The sequence below is a fragment of the Nerophis ophidion genome, linkage group LG05 (genome assembly GCF_033978795.1).
Source record: "Nerophis ophidion isolate RoL-2023_Sa linkage group LG05, RoL_Noph_v1.0, whole genome shotgun sequence".
Lineage (NCBI taxonomy): Eukaryota > Metazoa > Chordata > Actinopteri > Syngnathiformes > Syngnathidae > Nerophis > Nerophis ophidion.
Genome location: NC_084615.1, coordinates 50,703,512 through 50,715,744, shown reverse-complemented (window position 1 = coordinate 50,715,744; position 12,233 = coordinate 50,703,512). Strand labels below are relative to the sequence as shown.

General features: G+C 42.2%; 2 protein-coding genes across 3 annotated transcripts in view; one reads left to right on the top strand and one right to left on the bottom strand.

The window, feature by feature from the left end:
- Positions 1 to 2,988: 2,988 nt before the first annotated feature.
- LOC133553315 (uncharacterized) lies at positions 2,989 to 4,538 on the bottom strand (the record flags this gene model as incomplete). The annotated part of the gene is made up of 1 exon (XM_061901379.1): positions 2,989 to 4,538. A coding segment is annotated over exon 1 (1,530 nt), but the record flags the coding sequence as incomplete, so codon positions are not given.
- An 803-nt stretch (positions 4,539 to 5,341) lies between these two features.
- xrn2 (5'-3' exoribonuclease 2) overlaps positions 5,342 to 12,233 on the top strand; it is a 54,288-nt gene continuing 47,396 nt past the window's right edge. For both annotated transcript variants that reach the window (XM_061901378.1, XM_061901377.1), the window contains exons 1-8: positions 5,342 to 5,574; positions 6,088 to 6,215; positions 8,330 to 8,441; positions 8,516 to 8,627; positions 8,702 to 8,760; positions 8,828 to 8,917; positions 9,246 to 9,318; positions 9,439 to 9,489. In XM_061901378.1, the coding sequence (XP_061757362.1) occupies positions 5,500 to 5,574; positions 6,088 to 6,215; positions 8,330 to 8,441; positions 8,516 to 8,627; positions 8,702 to 8,760; positions 8,828 to 8,917; positions 9,246 to 9,318; positions 9,439 to 9,489 (700 nt within the window). In that variant the 5' untranslated portion in view covers positions 5,342 to 5,499. The remainder of the gene's footprint in view (positions 5,575 to 6,087; positions 6,216 to 8,329; positions 8,442 to 8,515; positions 8,628 to 8,701; positions 8,761 to 8,827; positions 8,918 to 9,245; positions 9,319 to 9,438; positions 9,490 to 12,233) is intronic.

Genomic DNA, 12,233 nt, shown 5'->3' with positions numbered 1-12,233 from the left:
CAGTGCATCAATTGATGACGTCTCTGCGCTGCTGACTTGTCTACACTCAAGATGATCCCCTGTCTGCCCCACTATGGACTGGGGGGTTTCTCATTGTCTCCCAATGGGTTGAGTTTTTTCTTGCACAGATGTGGGATCTGAGCCGAGGATGTCACTGTGGCTTGTGCAGTCCTTTGAGACACTCGTGATTTAAGGCTATATAAATAAACTTTGATTGACTTTGAAACCTGGTTGTCCATACTCTCTCTATACACAACTCTGCCCCAAGATGATAAAATGAGAGCAGTGTTTATTTCAATCAACAATGTCAAATGCATCCATCCAATTTATTTTCTATCGCTTCATGTTTTATATTTAACTACATGTGAATGAATTATCTTCGTATGATCAATATACATTTTATGAACTTGATGTGCGTTGTCTTTTTGTGGTCATTCAGTGTAAACATTTATTCAGATGGTCAATGTTTTCCATCGCCAGCTCTTTGTAGCAGCTCAACAAGCAGCACAACAAGCACAAAATGTTATTTAACAGACAGGCAGGTGTGTCAAAGGAGCACCGCCAAAGAAACATCACGTTAGTGTGGGTTGCTGGGAGTTGAAGCATGATTACAGGAATTATGGACACCACATTTCTTCCAATATTGTTGTGTGGAATGTTTGATTCATTCATTATTGTTATTTTATTTTCAAATGTATTATTGGCCTGTGTAAAAAGTTTATTTTGATATTTACCTCAGAGGGCTGCAAATAGAAAAGAGGCGTTCAATTTGTATTCGATATGCCATTGATTTTGAATCATTATTATTATTTGAAACGCGATTTTGCATGTCACTATAAAGTTATCAATCAATCAATCAATGTGTATTTATATAGCCCCAAATCACAAATGTTTCAAAGGACTGCACAAATCATTACGACTACAACATCCTCGGAAGAACCCACAAAAGGGCAAGGAAAACTCACACCCAGTGGGCAGGGAGAATTCACATCCAGTGGGACGCCAGTGACAATGCTGACTATGAGAAACCTTGGAGAGGACCTCAGATGTGGGCAACCCCCCCCCCCCTCTAGGGGACCGAAAGCAATGGATGTCGAGCGGGTCTAACATGATACTGTGAAAGTTCAATCCATAGTGGCTCCAAGACAGCAGCGAGAGTCCCGTCCACAGGAAACCATCTCAAGCGGATCAGCAGCGTAGAGATGTCCCCAACCGATACAGGCGAGCGGTCCATCCTGGGTCCCGACGAGCGGTCCATCCTGGGTCTCGACTCTGGACAGCCAGTACTTCATCCATGGTCATCGGACCGGACCCCCTCCACAAGGGAGGGGGGGACATAGGAGAAAGAAAAGAAGCGGCAGATCAACTGGTCTAAAAAGGAGGTCTATTTAAAGGCTAGAGTATACAGATGAGTTTTAAGGTGAGACTTAAATGCTTCTACTGAGGTAGCATCTCGAACTGTTACCGGGAGGGCATTCCAGAGTACTGGAGCCCGAACGGAAAACGCTCTATAGCCCGCAGACTTTTTTTGAGCTCTAGGAATCACTAATAAGCCGGAGTCTTTTGAACGCAGATTTCTTGCCGGGACATACGGTACAATACAATCGGCAAGATAGGCTGGAGCTAGACCGTGTAGTATTTTATACGTAAGTAGTAAAACCTTAAAATCACATCTTAAGTGCACAGGAAGCCAGTGCAGGTGAGCCAGTACAGGCGTAATATGATCAAACTTTCTTGTTCTTGTCAAAAGTCTAGCAGCCGCATTTTGTACCAACTGTAATCTTTTAATGCTAGACATGGGGAGACCCGAAAATAATACGTTACAGTAATCGAGACGAGACGTAACAAACGCATGGATAATGATCTCGGCGTCTTTAGTGGACAAAATGGAGCGAATTTTAGCGATATTGCGGAGATGAAAGAAGGCCGTTTTAGTAACGCTTTTAATGTGTGACTCAAAGGAGAGAGTTGGGTCGAAGATAATACCCAGATTTTTTACAGAGTCACCTTGTTTTATTATTTGGTTGTCAAATGTTAAAGTTGTATTATTAAATAGAGGTCTGTGTCTAGCAGGACCGATAATCAGCATTTCCGTTTTTTTGGCGTTGAGTTGCAAAAAGTTAGCGGACATCCATTGTTTAATTTCATTAAGACACGCTTCCAACTGACTACAGTCCGGCGTGTTGGTCAGCTTTAGGGGCATGTAGAGTTGGGTGTCATCAGCATAACAGTGAAAGCTAATACCGTATTTGCGTATGACGTCACCCAGCGGCAGCATGTAGATGCTGAAGAGTACAGGGCCAAGGACCGAACCCTGGGGAACTCCACACGTTACCTTAACATAGTCCGAGGTCACACTGTTATAGGAGACGCACTGCATCCTATCAGTAAGATAAGAGTTAAACCATGACAGGGCTGAGTCTGACATACCAATTCGTATTTTGATACGCTCTAATAAAATATTATGATCGACGGTATCGAAAGCAGCGCTAAGATCGAGGAGCAGCAACATAGATAACGCATCAGAGTCCATCGTTAGCAATAGATCATTAGTCAATTTTGCGAGGGCTGTCTCCGTGGAGTGATTTGCCCTGAAACCGGATTGAAAGGTTTCACATAGATTGTTAAACGCTAAGTGCTCATTTAGCTGCTCTGCAACAATTTTTTCGAGGATTTTCGAAATAAAGGGAAGGTGAGACACCGGTCGGTAGTTTACCATGAGGTCAGGATCGAGGTTAGGTCTTTTAAGGAGAGGATGAATAACCGCTTTTTTGAATGCAACGGGAACAGTGCCCGAGGAAAGTGATAAGTTTATAATATTTAGCACTGATGGACCTAATAATACAAAAAGCTCCTTGATAAGTTTCCCAGGAAGTGGGTCAAGTAAACATGTTGTTTGTTTTATTCCATTTACACGTTGTAACAATCCTTCTAATGTTATTTCATCAAAACGAGAGAAACTATTTTGGATATTTGCAGTATCCGCCGTAGCTGGGACGCATTGTCTTTAATCTCCTTTCTAATAAGTTCAATTTTCTTATTAAAAAACTTCATAAAGTCATCTGCCGAATGGGTGGAGCTACTGGAAGGAGTCCCTTGTCGGGTTAGCGATGCTACTGTACTAAACAAAAATTTTGGATCGTTTTTATTAATGCGGATGAGATTTGAGTAATAATTAGTTTTAGCTAAGGTAAGCATGCGTTTATAAGTTATTAAACTATCACTCCATGCTTGATGGTGCACCTCAAGTTTAGTCGTGCGCCATTTGCGTTCCAGCTTTCTACATAATAATTTCTGAGCTCTAGTTTCTTCAGTAAACCATGGCGTACGCCTTTTTGGAGCCTTTTTTAACTTCAGCGGTGCTATACTATCAATGGTTTCGCGCAGGGCGTTGTTAAAGTTGTTAGTGAGGTTATCAATAGAGCCCACATACTTTGGGAACGGTGCCATTACCGAGGGCAGTAGGTCCGCAAGAGTCGTCGTTGTGGCAGCATTAATGTTGCGGCTGCTATAGCAGTTATTAATATTATTAGCTTGCCGAACATGAGTCTGAACTTCGAATTTTATAAGGTAATGATCGGACATTACTTTAGTATACGGGAGTATCATAACTTTGGAAACGGTGATACCTCTGACAAGCACTAGGTCTATCGTATTACCGCTGCGATGCGTCGGTTCATTTATTATTTGTGTAAGACCACAGCTATCAATTATAGTCTGGAGCGCCACGCACGGTGGGTCCAATGGGGTATTCATATGGATATTAAAGTCCCCCATTATAATTATATTATCGGCGTGTGTCACTAGATCAGCAACAAACTCTGAGAATTCACTAATAAAGTCCGAATAGGGCCCCGGGGGGCGGTAGATAACGGCCAGGCACAGAGGCAGAGGTGTGGCAGACTTCATAGAAAGCACCTCAAACGATTTATATTTATTATTTAAGTTAGGACTAAAGTTAAAGTTTTCGTTGTATATTAGTGCGACACCCCCTCCCCTTTTGAGGTGACGGGCAATATGCGCATTCGTATAGTTAGGAGGGGATGCCTCATTTATCGCAAAAAAGTCGTCTGGTTTAAGCCAGGTTTCGCTAAGACCGATGACGTTAAGGTTGTTGTCTCTAATGACCTCATTGACTAATAACGTTTTGGGAGACAAAGATCTGATGTTTAGAAAGCCCATATTATAGGTAGTGGGCTGTTTTAAGGAATTGTTGATAAAATTATCCGTAGTAGCAATATTAATAATGTTGCGTTTATTATGCGCAGTGTACTTAAAATAATTACGACCATATCTAGGAATTGATATGACGGGAATTTTCAGATTGTCTACTTGGCGCTGCGATAAACTGAACGCATCATAATTTGCCACCTCAGTAGAACGCATGTCTAACTCTGACGTAGTCATAGACACAGTAGAAAAAACATTTTGTGAGTTGTGTATTATTCTACGAAAATTGCTATGTGTACAGGGATCATCCAGCCTGGCGCTGGCTAGTTCTAACTTAACTGACTCCATACCCAGGCTAGCAGGCTCTGTAATTGACCCAGATTTTTTACAGAGTCATGCTTGCTCTAGTGCAGTTAGTCAAATGTGGCTCAATGCGAAGTCTATGTTCCGAGACAAGAGGATAGCGCCTTCCTGGTTAGGGTGAAGGCCGTCTCTCCTCAGCAAGCCAGGTTTGCCCCAGAAAGAGGGCCATTTATCAATAAACGTAAATCCCTGTTGTCTGCAGAAGCTATCCAGCCACTTGTTAAGAGAGACTAATCTGCTATATCTCTCATCATTGCCTCTCCCAGGCAGGGGGGCAGAGACAATTACTCGATGCCTGGACATCTTTCTGGCGAGAATACAAGCCCTGGCTATGTTTCTCTTTGTAATCTCTGATTGTCTCATCCTAACGTCATTGGAGCCAACGTGTATTACTATATTCGCATAACTAGTGGTGCGGTTAGCCTGCCGTACGTGTTTACTAGACCTGTTGCGAGTTAGCTCCCTAAGATTAGCTTCAATGTCAGGTGCTCTGCCCCCGGGAATACACTTAATTGTGGCTGGTTTGCTAAGCTTTATGTTTCGGGTGATGGAGTCCCCTATGTTATATAAGCCTGGCTTGTTCAATATTTAATGCAAAACTTGTTTGGGTCCCTATAAAAAGGTTTATTTGTTCAACCTTGGCCCGCAGTTTTTTTCAGTTTCAAATTTTGGCCCACTCTGTATTTCAGTTTGACACCCCTGCTCTCATCGTTTTTAACATAGGAAGGGATTCTAGTGAGCGCTGTGGATTACCTGCAGTACTGCTTTCAACCGGGGGTATCGCTGTGGTTTCCCCGGAAACAATCGACATAACCTGGAAGTTGTACACATAGCCTAGCAGCATGTTGCGGAAAATAAATCGTGTACAACTGTGACGTGATTGTTGTTTTACCGGAAACATTTTAACCGTTCTATACGCGCTTATACATTTGTATTACACCGTAGGGTAACATTTGTTCGCCGGAGATGGGAGTCCCGGCATTTTTCCGTTGGCTTAGTCGCAAATATCCCTCGATTATTGTACATTGTGTGGAAGAGAAGGTACGTAGTTAGCATCTTGGCTAGCAACTGAGGCGTCTGTGCGTTCAAACGCGGTTTATATGACGACTGATTTTTGGAGATTTATACGGTTAAATGTTTTCTTTCTTGGGCAATAATGCCTCATGATGTGTGAAATTAATCAGTGTAAATTATAAACTCGGAATAGTACGAGTGCAGTGATTTCCTTTGGTAGCGTTTTCCCGCCAGTGCTCTTACTGTATAAAAATTCAGAGCATTTATATTTCAATTGACTCTCATAAACAAGCAGTTACCGTCAGTTAATGTGAATGCAATATTGTGTAAAGCACTGGCAGCATGCTTAGCTTCATACGCAAGCAAAATAGATTTGCTACTGCTGACTTTATGAATTGATCAACGTGAACCCCGATTTAAAGAAGTTGAAAAACTTATTCGGGTGTTACCCTTTAGTGGTCAATTGTACGAGATATGTACTGTACTGTGCAATTTACTAATAAAAGTTTCAATCAATCACATCACGTTTGTGTGTTGCAGGGAAAAGAGTGTAATGGAGTCCGCATCCCCACCGACACCACCAAACCGAACCCCAACGAGGTGGAATTTGACAATTTGTACTTGGACATGAACGGGATCATTCACCCTTGTACACACCCAGAAGACAAGTAGGAATTGTTACTTTTACACAATATTAGGACTGGGCGATATGGCCTTTTTTAATATCTCTGTATTTTTAGGCCATATCGCGATATTCGATATATATCTCGGTATTTTGCCTTAGCCTTGAATGAACACTTGATACATATAATCACAGCAGTACGGTGATTCTATGTGTCTACGTTAAAACATTCTTGTTCATACTGCATTAATATGTGCTCATTTTAAACTTTCATGCAGAGAAGGAAATCACAACTAAGTCAATTGACCAAACCTGCATTTATTGAACAGTTATTAGCAGGTGACTTTTCAAATGATGCTACATATTAGCAGTAATGCTACTTTTGGTAGCAACGCTTGTTCCCCTCACTTGACAAATCAAAGTTGTCTATTCGACATATTCCCGCTTGAAGCTGAACCACCGCCAGACGATCAACCCCTTGCAGTTTTTCTTGGGAATTAATTATTCCTTCATTTGTTACCAGATTTGCATCTTCTTTCTCTCGTATTACCATCCGCAACACTCAGCTCGCATCACAGCTAACGTTAGCCATGCTGCTACCTCTCTGCTCCGAGAGGGCGTAACCTATGTGACGTATGACGTGACAGTATGTGACTTATGTAAGTTTTTGCGCTTGCTGTCTGTGAGAAGGAGACACAAGAAGGAGTGGGAAGAGCCTCTAGTGCATGGGTGTCAAATACTGGCCCACGGGCCCAAATTTGGCCCGCCATGTAATTTCATTTGACCCTTGAGGTAATATCAAATTAAGATTAGAGCTGGCCCGCCGGTATTATACAGGGTTGATGCCTCTGTAACACTGCATTCACCGCTGATACTCATACTTGCCAACCCTCACAATTTTCCCAGGAGACTCCCAAAGTTCAGTGCCTTCCGAATTTATCGGGGGCCTTGAAGGCACTGCCTGTAGCGTCCTCTACAGCCTGTCGTCACGTCCGCTTTTACGCCATACAAACAACGTGCCGGCCCAGTCACAGAATATATGCGGCTTTAACACACACACAAGTGAATGCAGGGCATACTTGAGCAACAGCCATAAGGGTCACACTGAGAGTGGCCCTATAAGCAACTTTAACACTTTTACAAATATGCGCCACACTGTGAAGCCACACCAAAAAAGAATGACAAACACATTTCGGGAGAACATCCGCACCGTAGCACAACATAAACTCAAAAGAAGAAATACCCAGAACCCCTTGCAGCACTAACTCTTCCGGGACACTACAATATACACCCCCGCTACCACAATTTTTATTTAAATTTTATTTGATATGCCATTGATATTTTTTTAATAATTATTAAAAATTTTAACTCGATTTTGTATGTGACTAAAGTTATATAAGCCTTGCTTGTTTAATATTCAATGCAAAACTTGTTTGGGTCCCTATTAAATGGTTAATTCGTTCAACCTTGACCCGCGGCTTTGTTCAGTTTTAAATTTTGGCCCACTCTGTATTTGAGTTTGACATCCCTGCTCTAGTGTATTGCCTGCAGCTAAAAACAACTGCGTGAGAACGTATACTTGAATATTGCGATAGTCATTTTCTATATCGCACAGAGACAAACCCGCGGTATATCGCCCAGCCCTACACAATATAATTCTAAAAAATTGAAGTAGAAGAGCTTTTCCCACCACAGTTCTTAAATAATACATTTTATTTTTAATATAGCCACTCAATTTGGGCAGTGGGGTGAAACAGGGGTTAGTGCATGTGCCTCACAATATGAAGGTCCTGAGTAGTTCTGGGTTCAATCCCGGGCTCGGGATCTTTTTCTGTGGAGTTTGCATGTTCTCCCCGTGACTGCGTGAGTTCCCCTCAGGTACTCCGGCTTCCTCCCACCGCCAAAAACATGCACATGGGCTTAGCTTGATTGGCATCCCTAAATTGGCCCTAGTGTTTGAAAGTGAGTGTGAATGTTGTCTTTCTATCTGTGTTGGCCCTGTGCTGAGGTGGCAACTTGTCCAGGGTGTACGCCACCTTCCGCCCGAATGCAGCTGAGATAGGCTCCAGCAGCCGCCGCAACCGCAAACGGGACAAGCGGTAGAAAATGGATGGATGGATAACCACTCAATTTTCACCTACTCTTCCTTTGCGTCCATAGGCCGCCGCCCAAAAACGAAGACGAGATGATGGTGGCCATTTTTGAGTACATTGATCGCCTGTTCAATATCGTGAGGCCCAGGAGAGTTTTGTACATGGCCATTGATGGTGTGGTAAGAAACTTACTATTCACTGAGGTATTCAAGGAGAGACTGTTGTTCTCAGAAATTGTCTTACCTTTTAAAAGGCTCCACGCGCCAAAATGAACCAACAGCGCTCTAGGCGTTTCCGGGCCTCTAAAGAAGGGATGGAGCTCACAGAGGAGAAGCAGCGCATCAGAGAGGAGATCATCCAAAAAGGTTGGTGTCACTGCACAGAGACAAACTCATGCCACAAACACGTCATGTGACAAGCATCTCTTCCTCGCCCAAAGGAGGGTACCTTCCACCTGATGAGATTAAAGAGAGATTTGACAGCAACTGCATCACTCCAGTAGGTTTTTCAACAGTAAATTAATGTCAAGTTCTAGGAGTACTAGACTGTTCCCATGTGTCTCCAGGGGACAGAGTTCATGGATAACCTGGCACAGTGTCTTCGTTACTATGTCGCAGAAAGACTCAGTAATGACCCTGGATGGCAAAATGTCACGGTGAGCTCATCTCTGCTGTCAAATACTACTGTTGACTTGTATTGGGAACGGCGTGGCGTGGTTGGGAGAGTGGCCGTGCCAGCAACCTGAGGGTTCCTGGTTCAAACTCCAGCTTTTACCAACCTAGTCACGTCCGTTGTGTCCTTGAGCAATACACTTCACTCTTGCTCTTGATGGGTTGTGGTTAGGGCCTTGCATGGCAGCTCCGCCATCAGTGTGTGAAAGTGTGAATGTGGAAATAGTGTCGAAGCGCTTTTACTATTTACCATTGATAAATATATCGTAAAGGTATATGTAGGCATTAAGTTAACAGATTAAATATCTGCAGGTCTTCCTGTCTGATGCCAGCGTTCCTGGTGAAGGAGAGCACAAGATCATGGACTACATCAGGAGACAGAGAGGTGCGACACACTAATCGTGCCTACACACCCATGCGTACTAGGGTTGAATTCAAGTGCACGTGGTGTATGTACGTATAATTGACTGTTTACATCAGGTCACAAATTGCTTGTTGTCCACAGCTCAGCCCAACCACGACCCCAACACACATCACTGCCTTTGTGGTGCCGATGGTGAGTGCTACATTTTTGTGCCTTTTTTTCTCCGGTTAAAATGTAGCATTATTGTTATTGTTTTCTAATCGTTAGTACTATGTTTTGTTCTTACGAACCAAGGGTAACTGATTAGCTAGCATTCTTTTAATAAGGAAGGAAAATGGGGGATATGCTTTGCTTGCTGCGGCACTCAGCTAGCTCGTATGTGAAGTAGTTCAACAAGTAAAGAATAACTGCTCTGTGCCCTTCAATAGCAGGGTAATATGAACCACATTACAGCATTGTGTAACTAGATAACAACAAGAAATTAGCAAGTAGATTAATAGATCAGGATTGACAATAATATCCACGCAGTAAAGCCAATGGTTTTGACTGGGCGGGTGGAAGTAGAGTGGGAAGTGTGGTGTGTTGTGGGGATGAAATGTTGTTAAGAGTTTCCGCGGGTATAGCGAGACATGGTAATTGAACTTGTTGGAGTGGCACGCTGCATTTTTGACTTACAGAGAGACACTGAGAATTTGTTTGTGTCTTAATTGAATGTAAATAAATGCTACATGGGTTATACTTGTATAGAGCTTTTCTACCTTCAAGGTACTCAAAGCGCTTTGACACTATTTTCTGCATTCACACACTGATGGCGGGAGCTGACCACGACACATCAGCAGTAAGGGTGAATTGTCTTGCTCAACGACACCACAGACGTGACTAGGTTGGCGGAAGCTGGGGGTCAAACCAGGAACCGCACTACCAATCAAGCCACGCCCTCCCTATGTTATAATGTTACAATATGATGAAGCAGATAGACAACACATATCTTTAAGCTGCAAGTTTATGACGACTAGGGCCAAAGTGTCTGAACATTCTGTGGTTTTAGAAGGCACACACATTTAATAAAGGTTTCCTATTTGCAAAGTAGGGTTTTGATTTTTCACTCTGTCATATTTATATCTGCTGGGCGCACTAATCCTAAAAACAGAAATGAGTCTTGTAGACTTATTAAAAAAATACTCACCAAATGTAGTACATATATTAACAGTACACAAAACAATAATTATAGATATATAAATAATTGCTTTATAATCGATTCAAAGCCCCTGAATTGAATCGTGAGGTGTCTAATTAATCCCACCTGTACTCAAAATACATCGATCATGCTTTTTTCTGTATCGGCAGCACTGGCTACTGTACAACACTTTTCCCTCAGCGATCCATGTACGTTGTCAGCGTGTAAGCACCGAAGCAGTTAAAATAAATGAGCCAGTGTTTCCCATATTTAATTATATGTGAAAGCCTTTCACAAGTTCACCTTCATTCATTAAGATGTCAATGGATGTTCTCATTCATCCAGGTCATTTTAATCTCAGAGCATTAAATTCAATTGTAACTGGACTGTTTGGTTTGTCTTAGGAGATTTTTTGCCTGTCGTCCAAGTAGGCTTCACCAGTTCGTGCCCAGACTTAGATTGGTGAGATTTTGTCTGACCAAGCGGATGGTGCCAAACCCCCAAATAGTTATACTCCAATACCAGGAAAGTGTGTCTGGGCAAAGATGGTTCCAACGCCCTGTTGTAGTGAGAAAAACTGTTGAGATGCAAACAAGCAATCCCACTTTCAATTAGAGCTGCAACAATTAGTCAACAATTATATTTGTCGACAACCGTCATCATCACTCGGTTTCCCGGGCGTATATGGGTCACTCCCAAAAAAATCGGTAGTGATAATGAATTGTGAAGATATTTCCTCTTATTTGTTCAAAACATAAATGTGAAGTGAAGTGAATTATATTTATATAGCGCTTTTTCTCTAGTGACTCAAAGCGCTTTACATAGTGAAACCCAATATCTAAGTTACATTTAAAGCAGTGTGGGTGGCACTGGGGAGCAGGTGGGTAAAGTGTCTTGCCCAAGGACACAATGGCAGTGACTAGGATGGCGGAGGCGGGGGTTGAACCTGGAGCCCTCAAGTTGCTGGCACGGCCACTCTACCATCCGAGATGTACTGCTCCAATAACAACGTTATTAAAAAGAATAAGAGACTTATTCTCTAAAAATGTTGGTCTTACTTAAAAATGCACACATTTAATTGTATTCAGTGTTGAAAAATATTATATGGCTCTCATGGAAATACATTTTAAAATATTTGGCTTTCACGGCTCTCTCGCCCAAAAAGGTTCCCGACCCCTCGTCTAAGAGCAGCTTTACTTACAAGTAAGGCAACAAAAAGTGTGGAAAACTATTTGCTTTACTCATTTTACAAAGCTGACCTTCTTTTTATGGCAATGCACTTGTGATGTGCGAGCATTTAAAGTAAAGACATGTCAGACATTTGGAGAGAGAATGCGTACACAGCCTCGGTAAGCCTGTTAGCTTCTACCTTGCTATCTGATAAAAGTGGGATGAAGTTGTATGAAAAATCAATATGATTTTAGCCAATGTCAGCCAGCTAAACTTTGTCTACATCAATTCAAGTATGTTTTAAAGCAGCGTCAATTTACAATGCCGGAAAAAAGGGCACTTTAACAAACGCGAACCGTGCGTGTACACTCACAGAGCAAGCAAGACAGGTGACAATGCAGAGGTATCATAGGATTTAACATACAATCTATTAAATAGCCAACATTTTAAGTATTAATCAATATAGATTTCTACAAATTGAGTCTATTTTAAATGCAGTAAAAAAAGCACTTTAACAAACCCGAACTGCGCGTACGTGCACACAGAGAGAGAGAGACAGACAGGAATCAATGCGGAGGTATCAAGACTG